At 50.3% G+C, this 15,528-nt stretch overlaps 1 protein-coding gene and 1 long non-coding RNA gene across 4 annotated transcripts; one reads left to right on the top strand and one right to left on the bottom strand.

Moving 5' to 3' along the window:
* Positions 1–1,458: 1,458 nt before the first annotated feature.
* FLYWCH2 (FLYWCH family member 2) lies at positions 1,459–14,044 on the top strand. The gene is made up of 3 exons (XM_019719601.3): positions 1,459–1,964; positions 8,944–9,375; positions 11,050–14,044. The coding sequence occupies exons 2-3, from the start codon at positions 9,045–9,047 to the stop codon at positions 11,142–11,144; spliced, it is 426 nt and encodes a 141-aa protein (XP_019575160.2). The 5' UTR covers positions 1,459–1,964; positions 8,944–9,044; the 3' UTR covers positions 11,145–14,044.
* LOC109439325 (uncharacterized) lies at positions 6,081–15,306 on the bottom strand. Of its 3 annotated transcripts, none has more exons than XR_016022611.1 (5): positions 15,138–15,306; positions 14,038–14,319; positions 11,719–11,926; positions 10,279–10,378; positions 6,081–6,963 (listed from the first exon to the last, which is right to left on the bottom strand). It is a non-coding gene; the product is annotated as an uncharacterized LOC109439325 (long non-coding RNA). The 3 variants fall into 3 exon arrangements; XR_012493057.2 differs by lacking the exon at positions 6,081–6,963 and adding an exon at positions 8,466–8,577; XR_012493056.2 differs by lacking the exon at positions 6,081–6,963 and adding an exon at positions 8,466–8,539.
* Between the last annotated feature and the right edge of the window lie 222 nt (positions 15,307–15,528).

Below are 15,528 nucleotides of genomic sequence, written 5' to 3'. Positions count from 1 at the left end.
CTATGAAGGCCTTTGTACGACACTGGAGAATGTAACGGTGAAATCCAGGGGATCAATAACGCAGTTAGACTTAGCTGGTTTTCAGTTTGACTCACCATATAGCTCAGCATCCTGATATTCAGCTGTTTCCTCTTTGGTTTTCCCCTCACTGATTAATTTAAGAACTCTATTATATTCCCTGTCTCAAGGCTATCCACACCTCCGTTAATCCATTTAATTAACAGAATTCTAACCTGGAAAAGAACAATTTCTTAATCCACACCGGCAGTGCCTGAGTCCTACTCTGTCCGGAGTCCGAAGATAACATTATCTAAAGATATACCAGACCCCAGGAAGCAATGTCAGCCCTCAGACCTGCCTGACGGACTCCCCCTTTCCTGTACAAGAAAAAGCCAGCCTGAAGTTAGGTGCAGCTGTCCACTCTGAGACTCTGCCCCTGGCACCACCACCAGCAGCAGCACCGCTATCCCCTGCCCCCCCACCCCCCCACACCCCCCCCACACCCCCACACCCCCCCCACCAGTGTTTCTCTCCTTACTACCCGGGGCAGCCCTCTTATCTAAACACTGCCATTGGCTTGCTAACTTTAATACTTTTCTGAGTCTTGTGAATTCTTTCACCTTCTGCGAACGACCAGGGATTAATTACAGAGAATGACCAGGAATTGATGTGACCGCAGGAAAAAGGATTCGGGGACAAAGGAAGCCATGGAAGCTGAACCTGGGGTGGGAAGCAGGGATCTGCAAAGGCCGGGTCGGGAGGAAGCAGGGAACCTTTCTGGAAGAGTGTGCGGGCCCTATTGATATTTGGAGACGAGAAGCAGGAAGATGTGGGTGGGGATGCTGGAGGGCGTGGGAGAACTGGAGGACGCACAGGATTCTCAGAAACGTTTGAAATGCCGGAGGCCTAGGCAGGAGGGCTCCATAGCAGCTGGACCTGCACCGGCCAGGAGCCAGGGGGCGCTACCAGCAGCAGCTTTAGAGCGACCGGTAGAGGCGGAAGGGAAAGGTGTCAGGGAGGGTCGCGGAGAGCGGAGTGCCTGGGGCGCTGGGCGGGAGGGGAGGCGGGCATCCCAGTCACGCACCGGGGCTTCGCGCCCCGGGCCCCTGAGAGGCAAGGTGGGCGTCAGCTTGGATGTTGCTCGGGTTGCTCCAGCAGCGACCTGCCAAGTGTCCAGGCTCCCCAGCTTCCTGTACCGGAGCAATTCCGGTCCATACCACACAGGGTGGTCGGAGAAAGACAAAGGTCCAGTGGCTGTGCTCAATGAGTGGGGGCTGGACCGATGAGCGACCGCTGGACCAGTGGACGACCCTAGACCAATGGACTAGGGTGGTACCGATGGCGAAGGCTGGACCCCTGGGCGAACGAGGGACGTGTGGGCTAGGGCTGAACCGATGAGCAAGAGAGGGACCAACGGTGTGAGAGGGACCAGTGGGCGAGGGCGGGACTGGTGGGCCCAATGGCGAGGGTGCTGCTCAGTCAAGGATGCTGGGCCGAGCGGAGCCAGTGGCTTCAAGGAGCCAAAAGGGAGACCTTCCCTCTGCTCGCTCAGGAAAGAGACTGGGGCGAACGAGGCCTTTAAACAAGTGCTCCGGCTTCCTCCGCAGGGAGCCGCGCTCAAACCCTGGGAGAGGCCGGGGCCTCTGAGTGAAACCCAACCACCTGTACCGGGAGAGCCCCGCAAGGAAACCGAATCCCGGCCTCAGAATTGCCGACGCCCCGCCCCTGCGCGCTGATTGGTTTGGTTGCCAGTTCGGTGCTGCACAGGGAAGACCTGGAGAAGCGGAGTTTGCCCAAGGAATAGGCCCCCGCGGCACTACTGCGCATGCTTGCGCCGTGACCCTAACTTGAGGTGACTGCCCGAACTGAGGCGGGGACCTCGGGCACAGAAGCTGAGGGACTTGCCACGGCTCGGTCGTCGGAGAGGGAGGTCTCCGCAGCCGTCGCCGCCCGACCGGTGACTGGTGAGGACGGGCCCCAGCTGGTCGGGTAGGGTCCGGGGTCCCGTAGCGTGGAGGCGCCCACCGGCCGGGCTTTCCCAAGGATCCCAAAGATTGGTGATGCTGGGGGTTCCCCCTGGGTCTGCATCCCGGCTGTCAGGCCCCCTCCTTATCCTTCATCCAAGATTCGCCTCGTTTCTCCCTGCGCCTCCTTCCCCCAACCCACCTGCCCTGGGGCTGAGCCCTGACAGAAACCCCAGATCAGGGAACCTCACATTGACCTGCCTTTCTTTGACCTCACCCAGTACTGCCCCCCTCCCTGTACCTGTCCCCCACCCCGTCCCACCCTTGTGGCTCTAGAGGTCCCTGCAGGGATGGCAGAGTCGGAGGTGTGAGATACTGGGCGGGGAAGATGCTGCGAGGCTTGGCCAGGAAGCGATGGTAATGATGGGCGAGGATAGGGGCAGGGAGCTGGGGCCATTTGGACGCAGCATAGACAAGTCTGATGACAAATTACAATGGGTTAGGATTATGAGACATGGTGATTAGGGAACAGGAGGTGCCATTACCTGAAATCCCAACTTTGGAGCTCTTTACTGCATACTATAGAGTAGCAGTTCTTCAAAGGTAACTGCTGCTTTGAAAATCGCCCTGTAAGGATGGGTACGCGCACAGCTAAGTGAACTTATTATCCCACCAGCGATGCAATCACAGCCCCAGTGATTATGGGGGGTGGGACAGTTGTCAGTATCACAGGGGACTTTGTTAAACAACCACTTCAACCCATCGCCTATTTGCTATTAAGAACCTCTGCTAAATTTGCCACTATTCCCATTACACAAGTGAAAGCAGCCCAGAGAGGGTAAGGGGCTTGCCTCGTGGCTGACACGCAGGTGTTGGTGGGCATTGATGGTATTTCTCTCCCATACATATGAAGGTAATTCTGCTGATCTGCCATCAGCTGCCAGGCAGGGATCCCGGCTTCCAGGACCTCCCCTCCCTTGTTGGTGAAAAAGGGACTCACCTCCCTTTAGTTTCCCATTGCTTCAGTAACAAATTACCACAAATTTAGTGGCTGAAGACAATACAGCTTTGTAACAGTCTTACCGTACTAGAGGCCAGAAGTCTGATATAGGTTTCACTGGGTTAAAATCAAAGTGTGGGCAGCACTGTTCCTTCTTGGGGGCCCTAGGAGAGAGATCTGTTTCTTTGTTTTTTCGAGCTTCTAGAGGCCTCCAGCTTTACTTGGCTCATGGCCCCCTCCCTCCATCTTCACAGCCAGCAACATTGCATCTCCCCTACCTTGCTTCCATCAGCACATCTTTCTCTGACTTTTTTTTTCCTCCCTCTTCTGCTTTTTAGGACCCGTGTGATTGTAATTAGACCCACCTGGATAATCCAAGTTACTCTCCTAGTTGGATAACCTTCATTCCATTTGTAACCTTAATTTCCCTTTGCCACGTAAGGCGACATAGTCACAGGTTCCAGAGATTAGGACCTGGACATCTTTACGGGGGGGGGGGGGGCATTATTCTGCTTCCCAAAGACCTGATGATGTCTGAGGGGCTCTTGCCACTTCTTAACATTGTGTGATTTGCGGCTTACACTGAGCCATCTTTACACTTTTGGGTCCCCTTTGTGCAGACCAATGTCATGACAGCTGGTTGGGGTAAGTGGGTGACTGGAGGTCACAGCGATATCAAACCACCAGGCTGCAGAGTTAGGGAGAAGGTGTAAACTGAGCGAAGTAAGGTAACTGTTCAGTCTTTTGATCTTGTTAATTCATTTCTGCTTCACTTTTAAAAATCCTGTTTACTTAATGAACTTTTATTGAGTTAAAATTTAATTTTCAAAATATGTACATTTGGCTTCAAGCGGCTGCCTTTCAACCCTTCCCTTTACATCTAGAAAATAAATTACTAGAAGGCTAGGGATGAATCCAGAAAAGAGACTGACCTGGGACCTATCCATCCCTGTTCACAGCGTAGCTGAAGAACAGTCAACCTAGGAACTAGAAGTAACAAGCTTCTCAAGTAGAGGGCCTGAGGCATTGTCACTTTCTCAAAGTATCAGAATCAGATGGAGTACTAGGAAAAAAATGTAGATTTTTGGATCCCTCTCCAGATTCTCGGAGTAAGAAGCCTGGGGTTGGATTAGCCTGGGACTATGCATTTTTAACGAGAACCCCAGGTATACTGAAGTTGGAGAACCATTGGTCGTAGACTTAATTTGCCTTTTTCTTCCTTTTTATTGAGATAACTCACATACGCTGTAATTCACTCACAGTATACAAGTCAATGGCTTTTAGCATAGTCACAAACTTGTGCAACCATCACCACAATGTTTTAGAACACTTTCATTACCCCAGAAACCCCATACCGACCAGCAGTCATTCCTCATTCTCCCTTGCCCCATCCCTCCCACCCCCATCCCTAGACAACCACAAATCTACTTAATGTCTTTATGGATTTTTCTACACTACAGATTTTCTAGACTCCAGGTCATTTCATCTAAATGGGATAATATAATGTGTGACTTGCTTCCTTCACTTAGCATAATCTTTTCAAAGTTCATCCATGTTGTAACGTAGATTTTTTTTTATTACCAAATAATATTCTGTTGTGCAGATAGTCCATATTTTATTTACCCATTTATCCATTGATGGATATTTGGGCTGTTTCCACTTATGGGCTATAAATCATGCTGCTATGAACATTCATGTCCAAATTTTTATGTGGACATAGGTTTGCATTTCTCTTGGGCATATACCTAGGAGTGGAATTGCTAGGTTATATGGTAGCTCTATGTTTAACCTCTTGAGGAATTGCCTGGCTGTTTTCCAAAGTGGATGCACGATTTACATCCCCACCAGCAGTGGATAAGTGTTCCAGTTTCGCCTCATCCTCACCAACACTTGTTATTGTCCATTTTTGTTTGTTTATTTGTTTTATTATGTGTGTCTTAGTGGTGTGAGGTATCTCATTGTGGTTTTGTTATGCATTTCCCTCATGACTAATGATGTAGAACATCTCATGTGCTTACTAGCTATTTGTATGTCTTCTTTGGAGAAAGGCTATTCAGAGCCTTTGCCCATTTTAAAATTGGGTTATTTATCTTTTTATTACTGAATTAGAGTTCTTTATACATTCCACGTACACATCCCTTATCAGATATGTGATTTGCAAAAATTTCCTCTCATTCTATGGGTTGTCTTTTAATTTTCTTGGTGTTGTCCTTTGACTCACAAAAGTTTTAAATTTTTTTCAACTTATCTTTCTTCTTTGGTTACCTGTAGTTTTAGTGTATCATATTAAAGAAAGCTTTGCCTAATCCAAGGTCACAAGGATTACTTCTATCTTTTTTAAATGAGTTTTATAACTAGCACTTACAATTAAGTCTGTGATCCATTTAGAGTTCATTTTTATATATGGTGTGAGGAGGGATTCCATCTTCATTCTTTTGTATTAGATATCTGGGTGTCCCAGCATTCAACATTTGTTGGAAAGTCTCTTCTTTCCCCCATATGAAGGGTCGGATTTAATCTTCACCTCCTGAAAAGGGAAGTGTTTACTGTTTGGAATTCTTCTTAAAGATGAACTGTCTCTTCTCCCCCATTTATGTATTTGTTCATTCAATTGTTTATATCAGTGTGGACTTATGGACATGCATTGTATTCTTTGGGTTATAATCCTGATGACTTGCTCTGAAGTCCTGGCTGCAGCTTAGTTTTCTCTGTAACTGGTGTTTCTCACTTTAAGCCTCAGCTGCTCACAGCAGAGGAAGGAGTGTTGGCTCTGGACCAGCCAGGTCTGGGTTCAAGTTTTGCCTCCCACTAGCTCTGCTGTCCTGGGCTACTTACTTAAGTCTCTGAGCCTCAGTCTGCCTAGAGGCAGAGCAGAGATGATGGTGACACTTGGAAGAGAGATTGTTGGGTTACAGTACTGGAGGTACAGGCTGATGTCATAGGATTTTTGTTCATGACTCAGGTCCCTGCTTGAGGACTAACGACGTGGCTCTGGACAGGTCACTTTAATGCTGGATATGGACGGGGGCTGGGGGGGAGGTCAGTGGGGCAGGGTGTTCTGACTCAGTCTCAGTGTCCTCTCTCTCTCTCTCTCTCTCTCTCTCTCTCTCTCTCTCTCTCTCTCCTGCACAAGAGGTCTCTGGGTCATTCCTTTTATCTGTCAACTTCCACTGTGTTTATAAATTTGAAACCAGGATTTTAATATAGTTAATTTTATTCATTTTTTATTCTGGTTGTTTATATTAATATTTATTTTCCTGTATAACATTATGTTGCATAAGAATGGGGACCTTTTTTTCTGAGTAATGGACTAATAAAAAAATTATCATCTGAGAAATTGTATCCTTTTTTTTGGATTTTATTTTTTAAGTGTTAAATATTTTCCCATTGTAAAATTAGTTCATGTACATTACAATTGGGGGAAATAATAGAAAATTAGCAGAAAAACGAAGTCCCTCTTTCCCACCACTGCTAATATTTTGTAAATTACTTCCTGGTGTATAGGGCACTTTTATAGAATTATTTGAAAACAGACTAGAAAGCACCTGCTTTTTAAGTTAAGAACAAGCCAAATAAAGTTAGTAAATACATAACAATTATGACTGGAATGGAGAATAAATAGAAGGAAAGGCAAGTGGGTTGAGGGAGAAAGATGCAGGACAGCGACCAAAATTCTTAGTCTTTTGGGAAAATGCACAGTTGTTTGGCCTAGAAAAGATCGTCTTTGCTAAATGTGTTCGTTGGACTTTCTAACAACGTTTGTAAACCAAACATAAACACTTGAAAACTTTAGAGCCTTTTTCCTCCTTGTGTCCTTTTCTTAGCTTGGAAACATGGCTCATTTAAGGAGCAACATCTCCATCTTGTGGCCTTCTAGAATACTGTTGCTGAAGATGTACATTGAATTTTCCACAACTATGGGGTGAATTACAGTGTGCTCTGGCTCTTTGTAAGGATCTTTACATCTGGTCTCGAGGCTGGTGGTTCCTACCCTAATAACTGGAAAGAAAACAGGAACTACAATTATTTGAAAGCTTTGCTTGTAGCTACGAAAAAAATGGATGTAGAAAATGCAGAAATGAAAGCAATTTGTGATGGGATGGTGGGATTATGCAGATTTGCTATTATAGCGTAATTTATTCTATATAACTTCTTTCAATTAATTCAAAATTTTAAAATAACCTCAATATAATCCATCATCACTTTCCTTTGATTGGAAAACTCAATCCAGAAAAAAGAAGTGTCTTGCCTCAGCGGTGTACAGGAGCTGTTTATTGTGCAGGAATGTGTTTTCAAATGGGTGGTTCTTGGATGAAAGTGGTTTGTACAAGCATTTCTCTTTCTTTCTTTTTTTTATACTTGGATGATGATCTCAAAACAAAAAATCCATGTAAGTATATTCTGGCACTCCTGAACGATGAGCAGAGATTTTGGAGCTGTGGTGGCATTTATGCTAAGATCCAGTTAGCATGAGGGCTCCTTACTAAGCAAATAATCCCTGGTCTCAGGGGCAGGCCCTGCGTGCTCCCGCGCTCTGGGAGCATGCTTACAGATTGAACGTTCATGGAAGTTTCAGATCAGGATGTAGAGATACCACAAGCCAGGATCTATTGGGCATTTACCATGTTCTATGCTGTTAAGGGCTGAATTGTGCCCCCCCCCCATTCATATGTTGAAGTCCTAACCCTCAGAACCTCAGAATGTGACTGGATTGGAGATAGCGCTTTTAGAGAGGTGATTAAGTTAAATCGCCTCTCTGTGTGTCCTATAGGTGGGCCCTGATCCAGTATGACGAGAGTCCTTGTAAGAGGATTGTAGGATATAGACACACACAGGGAAGACGATGTGAAGACACAGAGAGAAGGAAACTGAGAACCGCCAAGCTGGTTGAAGAAACAGGTCCAGGGGTGCAAGTAGGCGTCTGTGGGACTTTCTGCTGCCTGGGTCCTGGACAGGGTGGCCAAGATGTCTTCCCAGACTGCAGCCTTGTTTCTGGGCTAACACTGTAACCTGGGAAGACTTGCCACCTGCCCATCACCCAATCACCCCCAAAACAAAAAAAGCTACACTGATGCCCACAGCTGTGGTCCCAAGGCCAGGCTGGGCCCCATAATCTGTCCTTTCTGCTTCTCTAGGCTGGAAGCCAAGAAATCCTCAGTGACCGTGAATTCTCCAGACACCTTCACTCCCCCGTGCGCACCGAGCTAAGGCAGTGCCAGTACCTGCTCAGGCATAAGATCTCTGCCCTCATGGGGCCCTGGCACTTCCTAAGTGCTGGGTGGTCCAGGGACTTTCACCTGGGGGGGGGGTGGATCTAGTGAGTGCAGAGTCTAGTTTCCCAGGGCCAGCCTTCCCTTCTGTGGTCTGCGGTGTCAGGATGAAGGACACAGGGCATTCTGAGAGAGTCAGTGACCTCAGCTCTTGTCCCCAGTGCCTGTCTCAGATGCTTGGTCCTCAGGAGCACCAGTGACTGTTATCCTGGACCAGGCACACCACGGGCCATGGGCTCTAGTTCCACCGGGACTGGACTCCCAGCTCTGCTGCTTCGTGGCGTATCTGTGTCCTCATCTGTAAACTTGGTCAATAAGAATGATGAATTTTCATAACATGGGGCTGGAAGTTTAAATGGAAAAACCTGTGAAACCCTTGGCTCCGTATTCAGCACCCAGGGGCCTCGATTGATAGTAAACCACAGTTATCAGTACCTTAGTTCCCCAACAGCCCCCCGAGAGCCCTATATTTGGCACATTTTGCATCCAAGGAAAGTGAGGTTTGGATGGAGGGCAGGTAACGTACCCAAGGCTGCCAAGAGAGGAATTGGCTGAACAGAAGCAGAAGCACAGGCCCAGCGTTCTCCAGCTCCGTTCAGGTCTTTGCCCAGCCTGGTGCCCCATCTGCCCGACCTGCACCCCAGATCCATTCTCCTAAGCATCAGGCCCTAGGGCTTCTCCACTGACGGGGTTTTGCCTCCTCCCTCAGGACAGAGCCCTGGACTGCCAGGTTCGTTGCCAGGGAGGAGGAGGAGAAATCCATCTGTTGGCGCCTGAGTGTGGCCTTAGGGACAGGCCATTGGTCCCGAAATGCCCCTGCCTGAGCCAAGTGATCAGGAGTGCGAGAACGTGAAGGCCGGCCAGGAGCCGTCCTCTGAGTCCCCTGAGACGGGCACAGATGTCGTCCCCGCAGCCCCCAGGAAGCCCAGGAAGTTCTCCAAACTGGTCCTACTGACGGCCTCCAAAGACAGTGCCAAAGTGGCCGGGGCCAAGCGCAAAGGAGTGCACTGCATCATGTCCCTGGGGGTGCCTGGCCCTGCCACCCTCGCCAAGGCCCTCCTCAAGACCCACCCTGAGGCCCAACGGGCCATTGAGGCGGCCCCTCAGGAGCCGGAGCAGAAACGCAGCAAGCTGGACACAGGTGAGGCCCCAGCCCCAGCAAGCAGGATTGTGAGCAAGACTTCCCTGGGGCCGGAAGTCCCCTGTCACCTGGGCAGCCGAGGGGACAGACAGGCTAGACTGGCTCAGGCGAGAGTGTGCCTGTGGCTGTGAATGGGTCTGTATATTTTCTCTGTGTTACATCTTAGTATAAATCTCTGTGTGTCTGTAGCCTCTGTGCATGTGTGTGTCTAAGGTTCTGTCTGCCTACAATATGTATTTGCCTGGGAGGGTGAGTCTATGTGTGGATCCTGTGTGTCCATGTTCCTAAGCCTATTTCTGTCCGTTTGCATATTTATGTCTGGGGGTCTGTGTGTGCATGTTTTTGTGCCAGAGTCTATTTAAGGCCCCAAGCAGACCCCCTACCCCTACCCTCCACCATGCTTGGTGCGTGGAATCTTGAAGGATGCCCAGGAAAAGGGATGCCTAGTGTTTGGGAAGGAGATGAGCTGGGGTTTCTTCCCAACTTAGGGTCTCCTGTGCCCTAGAAGATGGAGACAATAAAAGCCACAGAGGTTGGCCCTGTTTGCTGCCTATGAATAGGTAGCCCCCTTGGAGTTAGCCAGGGCACTTGGACTGGCAGCCAGTCCCAGGAAAGGGAAACCAAAGCCTCTTGGTTTCTATCAGGTAGCTGGGCAGTGCAGGACACCCCACCTCACTGATGGAAATTTAGTGGTGAGTGCCCTGAAGTCATCACTGCTTCCCTCAGGCTGAGACCTCAGGGCTTCTCAGATGGGAACATCCCCAGCCATAGGCCTGGAGCTCACAGGGGACCTGAGAAATCCCTCAGCCTCCATCCCCTGCTGGACAGAAGCCATACTCAGGGAGTCAGGGGGACCCCATCTCCCCAGAGCCTAGAGGCCCCTCTGCAGCGTGTCTGGCTCACCCTGTGAGCTCTTCCACCAGCCAGTTCTGATTCTGTTGCCTCCACGTGTCCACCTGCTTCCTCCTGCCAGCCCAGGGGGTGGAGGGTGCTGTCTCAGGACCTGTTGGGAAGCAGGGCTCAGAGGTGCCAAGTTACTGCCCTGATTCCACCCACTGATCACTGCAGAGGGCGAAGAGGGGACATCTGGCTCAGAGCCTGTTCTTCCCACTGAACTAGTGGGCTGGGCCACCTCCAGGGTCCCCTCCACCCTGTCTGAGACCTCTGCTCAGAGATCTGCCCAAGTTCTGGGACCAGGCGGGCCCACCCCATGCATGTCATGTGAGAATTAGAATCAAGCCTCCCTTCCTCAGATGGAGAGAGGAAGAGCAGAGCAAGGGCTGCCTCTCAGCCCCACAGGCTCCCCTAGGCAAGCGAGCTGGAGCAGTCAACAACCCCCTCAACCTGCCACCCCACCTTTACCACTGTACCTGGTCCACGACTTCCCCACCTCTCGCCCAATTCCCGGCCAGGCAGTGGGGATAGCACCGGCTTCCTAGTGCTCAGCCCAGATTTGGCCCAGAGTTTCCTGGAAACAGCTTTAGCAGCGTCTGTGTCCCTGGGCTACTGGACTTTGAAAGCACATCTCTGGAGTCGGCCATTGTCTCTCTAAGTTGGTCAGTGATGCCCCAGAACATCCCCTGGTGGGCTGAGAGCTCCAGGCCCTGGGTCTGCGCCCCCCTCACGCCTCCCTTTTCCTCCGACACCAGCTTGACCCATTCCCTTCTCTTCCAGACGGAAAAGAAGACGGAAAGTTGGCAGGGTGGCCTGCCCCCAGTCCTGCAGTGGGCAGGGAGGAGTCCACCATGGGGCCCCGTGAGGCCCTGTAACCCAGACAACAGCAGGCGCAACCATGGTGGGTCAGTGAACTTGGCTGTGACTTCTGCTTGGGGCCCTGTCCCTGACTGATTTTCATTCTCAGCATTGTGTAATTTTTTTCAGCTCAAAGCATAGGTTACTTTTGTAAGCAGAGAAAAAAAAAAATTCAAAACAGAATAAAAGAAGCTGTATGCTAGATCCCATCGTGGGATTGTAAAACTTCCAGGATTCTGGATCCTCTGAGGCCCAGCTCCAACCCCACCACCCCAGGGCACCTCCACCTCCCCTCCAGTCCTCACCTGGCTCTTCTTCCCCAGAGCTGCCTGCGCTGGGCCATCTCTCAGACCCAGGGGTGCTCTTGGAGGCCTCCATCTTCCAGGGCCTCATATCCCTAGCTATCCTCAGCCTGGAAAACCAGCCCCTGGCCCAGAGACTAGGTGGGGTCTCTGAAGTTCCCCTTCCTACTGCCTTGGTCTGAAACGGGGCAGTGGGACCTCCAGCCCTGACCCCCCAGGAAGCTGATCTAGCCCCTCCCAGACTCTCCTTCCAGGGCCAGTCTCCCTACTGGAGCCTCAGAAAACTCACCTCCTCTAGGCAGCCACACGGGACCCTGCACAGCAGCTCTGCTGTCATGGTGGCCCAGGGTTCTGCTGAGGAGGGGGTGGGCCTGCAGTCTGGTGGTGGGGACCTCAACAGAAATTATGGTACTCCCATCTCGTTCCTTCTGGATGGTTTGGGAGCTGAGGGAGATGCCTGGAAACCTGAGCCCCTCCCCAGGCTCTGAGTGCTGCCCCTGCAGGAGAAGGAGGTGAAGAAACACAGTTCCCCTCTAACCCAAAGTCAAGGTCCCCCCCAACCCTGGAGGCTTTCACTAGAAAGGCTTCAGCCTTGTGTGGTCCTTATTCTTTGAAAACAGCCACCAGGCACAAGGAAACGGATTATTTTTAAACTATAAAGTTTAGTGGCCTTATGTTTTGGTGAGCTGAGGGCACAGCTCACAGTGGCCTATGTGGGGATCGAACCAGCAACCTTGGTGTTATTAACACCACACTCTAACCAACTGAGCCAACCAGCCACCGCTGGAGGCCTTATGTTTTGAAACATTTTCTAAATATAATCAGTGTGGACTCCCTCTTAGGAGAGTGAGGTACTCAGTATGTTTTTCTTGCCAGCTCTCCATTTTGCTGTTATTGTTACAGAATGTTTGTTTGTAACAGTTATATTCTGTAACCATAATTTGAGACCTTCCTTTGTCTTAATTCTATATGTAAATAGATTTCCCTTACCTACCGCTTTCTCCTTTCCTGAGTTCTGAGCTGTCCTCTTGGTGGGCTGGTTTTGTCCCATGGTAAGAACACAGGAGGAGTTGCTCAGGGTCTAACGTGTGATGGTGGGGTGCCACCAGGGGAACAAGTGAAGAAGAGGAGGTGAGGAGTGGGGACAGGCAAGGCGACTTCGTGCCACTCAGCCCGGTATCCAAGCAGGCCTGGCCTGGCGGGTCAGAGGATTGACCAGCCCAATCACTGGACAGGGTCCCACTTTAGTATGGCACCACTGACTCCTCCTGTTGCTGCTAGAGAAGCCATGGGTTGAGCTGGCACTTGGGTCCCCAGTGAGGGGGCCTGGCTGACTGGGTGGCCCCTGGAGGCTGCGTGGGGGCAGCAGCAAGGGCCCACCTCCCTCCTGGGGCCTGAGTAGCCAGTGGCACCGGTCAAATTTTGTAAGACATCTGTAATGAAAAAATATTACAAATGTCTTACAAAATATTATAAATATTACAGTAATCCACCATCTAGAGATAAATCTATAATCCATATTTTTTATATTCAGAAAATTGGGGTGATAAAGCTCGTACTTTTTCTTAACAGATTACAAATGTCTAACATCCTTTTGCTGACTGCACAACTTACTACTACAGGGGTGGGTGATAGTTCATCCAACCAATTCTGATTGCTGGATGATCCCAGTTGTTTCCAGATTGTTAATAATCCTTTAAACAGCCTTGGGTTTTCTGAGGACAAAACTCTAGAAGATTGCCTATGAATATCTGGCTGTCAGACATCCTGCCAACACCCGGTACTGTTACTGAATCACCTCCCCAAAATTCAGGTTGATGTGCCTGATGCACTGGTAAGCCAAAACACTGAGACACCAGTGGCTGGCGAGACGGAAAGGTTTATTTGATTTGGCCAAAGCAAGAGGACCGGCGAGCACTCTCTCTCAAATCCATCCTCCTCAAAAAGCAAAAGTAGGGAGTGTTTATGCAGCTAGGGAGTAGGGAGGGGGAGTTTCAGGGAACCAAGGGGGGAAGTCTGTGTTTCTTCAATCACAGATAACACTTTGTGCAGCCAGACTCCTGGGCAGCAGCAGGTAGTGTCTACTTTCTTAAAGGCATTTATTCCTTCCACAAAACAAACTCAACTCCTCCTGTGGCCCTGGAGTTATAGCTCCTCCTCTTTGACAAAGAAATAGGACATCAGCAACACAAAATTATATTGTGAGAACAAGGGGTGCTTGGTCGACGAACTCCAACTCAGCAAAATATCTCATAATTGTGTATCAGTGATGTTAAAGCAAAAAGCAGAAACTAGGCGTCTTGTGACATTATTTAAGCTATCATTTTTTTTTGCACTTAACTAGCTACATTTTTCTATTATCTCAAGCTAAGTGTACTTTTAAACACTTCTCCTGGAACTTGCTTTATAAGCAGACCTTCAGAACACGACTAACATATTTTCTTCATCTTTGACTATAAGCTACGTACATGACAACCAAAGCAATTGAAACATTTAGTTAAAGCCTACACCTGTAACTCCTGACTCCACCATCTAATACCTAAACACGTTTATTGTTAACTGTCGGGTTCAGTACTATCATTAAAAAGAAAATAATAATAGTACCCACCACTTCACTCTTGTGTGCACAACTTCAGCGTGTTTTTCTCCTGGGGGTTGGTTGGCTTGGACAGTTCGTCACGGGCTCCCCACACGCGCGATTTTCTGACCGATGCTCCTGGTGGCCGGGAGGGGGCGCCCGCGGACTCAGCGGCGGTCCAGGTGCCTCGCCAATACCCGGGCTGTGAGGACAGCCAGGAGTGCCGTTCTGGCCATCTTTAAGTATCCGGCACCTGCTGTAAGGTTCCTTCCGCAGGGGTTAGGGGTGGGCGATTGACCCGCAGATGGTCCGCTACCGGCAGAACGCGAGTGAGAGCCTTACTCTTGGTCATCCTCCAACCTAAATTCCAGCGCCAAGTTGCAGCCCCTCCTCCTCCCTGTTTAATGACCCCATAGCACTTACTACTTCCAACAGACCATTAATTCAGTGTTTATATCTATTGCTTCCTGCCCCGCCCCCCATAACACAAGCTCAACATCACCAGGGCGGGGGATTTGGTCCCCGAGGTGCTCGGTGTGGAGAACAGAGATGGGGAGCGGGCGGCGAGGTGGAGTGCGGAGGGGGTACAGGACGCGGAGGACAGGTGGAGGGCAGAGATGCGGAGTTAGGTGAAGCGTAGATGTGAGAGGAAGAAGTGGAGAATGCGGCGGGGGTGGGGCGAAGGGCTGAAAACGTCGGGGGTTGGAAAGGGTGAGGAAGAACGCTGAGAAGGAGAGGACTCGGAGGAGCGGAGGACATGGAAACGAGCAAGCGAGAGGCTCAGGGCAGGAGGGCCCCATGGGACCTGGACCTGCACCTGCCCCGAGCCAGGGAGCGCTTCTAGCACCAATTTTAGAGCGACAGGAAGGAGGCGGGAGAGAGGGGTGTCCGGAGAACATGGGGTTTCCTAAAGAGGAGCAGCGTCATCACTCTACAAACGCCGAGGATGCGCAGCCAGAAGACCCGGGGCTCCGGTCCCAAAAAGGGGTGCGAATGGAGGGAGGGGTCCCGTGGAGCTGGGGACGGTCGCGTTGAGCGAGATCCTGGAGCGCCGTGCGGGAGGGGAGGCGGGACGCCCCGGAGACCTACAGGCACTTAGTGCCCGGGGCCCCTGAGTTTCCGGCTGTCACCTGCCAAGTGTCCAAGAAAGCAGCGCCGAGGTCCCGCAGCTCCCTGCGCCGGAGCTATCTCGGTCCCCACCGCACAAGGTGGTCGGAGAATGACAAGTGTCCAGTGGCTGTGAGAAGGGCAACCGCTGGGCGGATGAACCAGGGCGGGACCGATGGGCGAGTGCTGGACCAATGGGCGAGGGAGGGACTGATGCGAAAAAGATGCTTTCCTTCCGGGAATGCAAAGGGACAGACATTTTTGACGTTTTATTTCGACATAATTTCACACCTACAGCGAAGTTGCAAGAAGTGTACAAAGGATTCCTATGTATTCTTCCCCCAGATTCACCAAGTGTTACGAATGAAGCCAGCCACGGCAGCAATATTTATAATAGCGAAATTTAGAAACGAA

Source organism: Rhinolophus sinicus, chromosome 10 (genome assembly GCF_057876585.1).
Source record: "Rhinolophus sinicus isolate RSI-liver-muscle chromosome 10, RSI-T2T, whole genome shotgun sequence".
NCBI lineage: Eukaryota > Metazoa > Chordata > Mammalia > Chiroptera > Rhinolophidae > Rhinolophus > Rhinolophus sinicus.
This window is presented reverse-complemented; position numbering and strand designations above follow the sequence as displayed.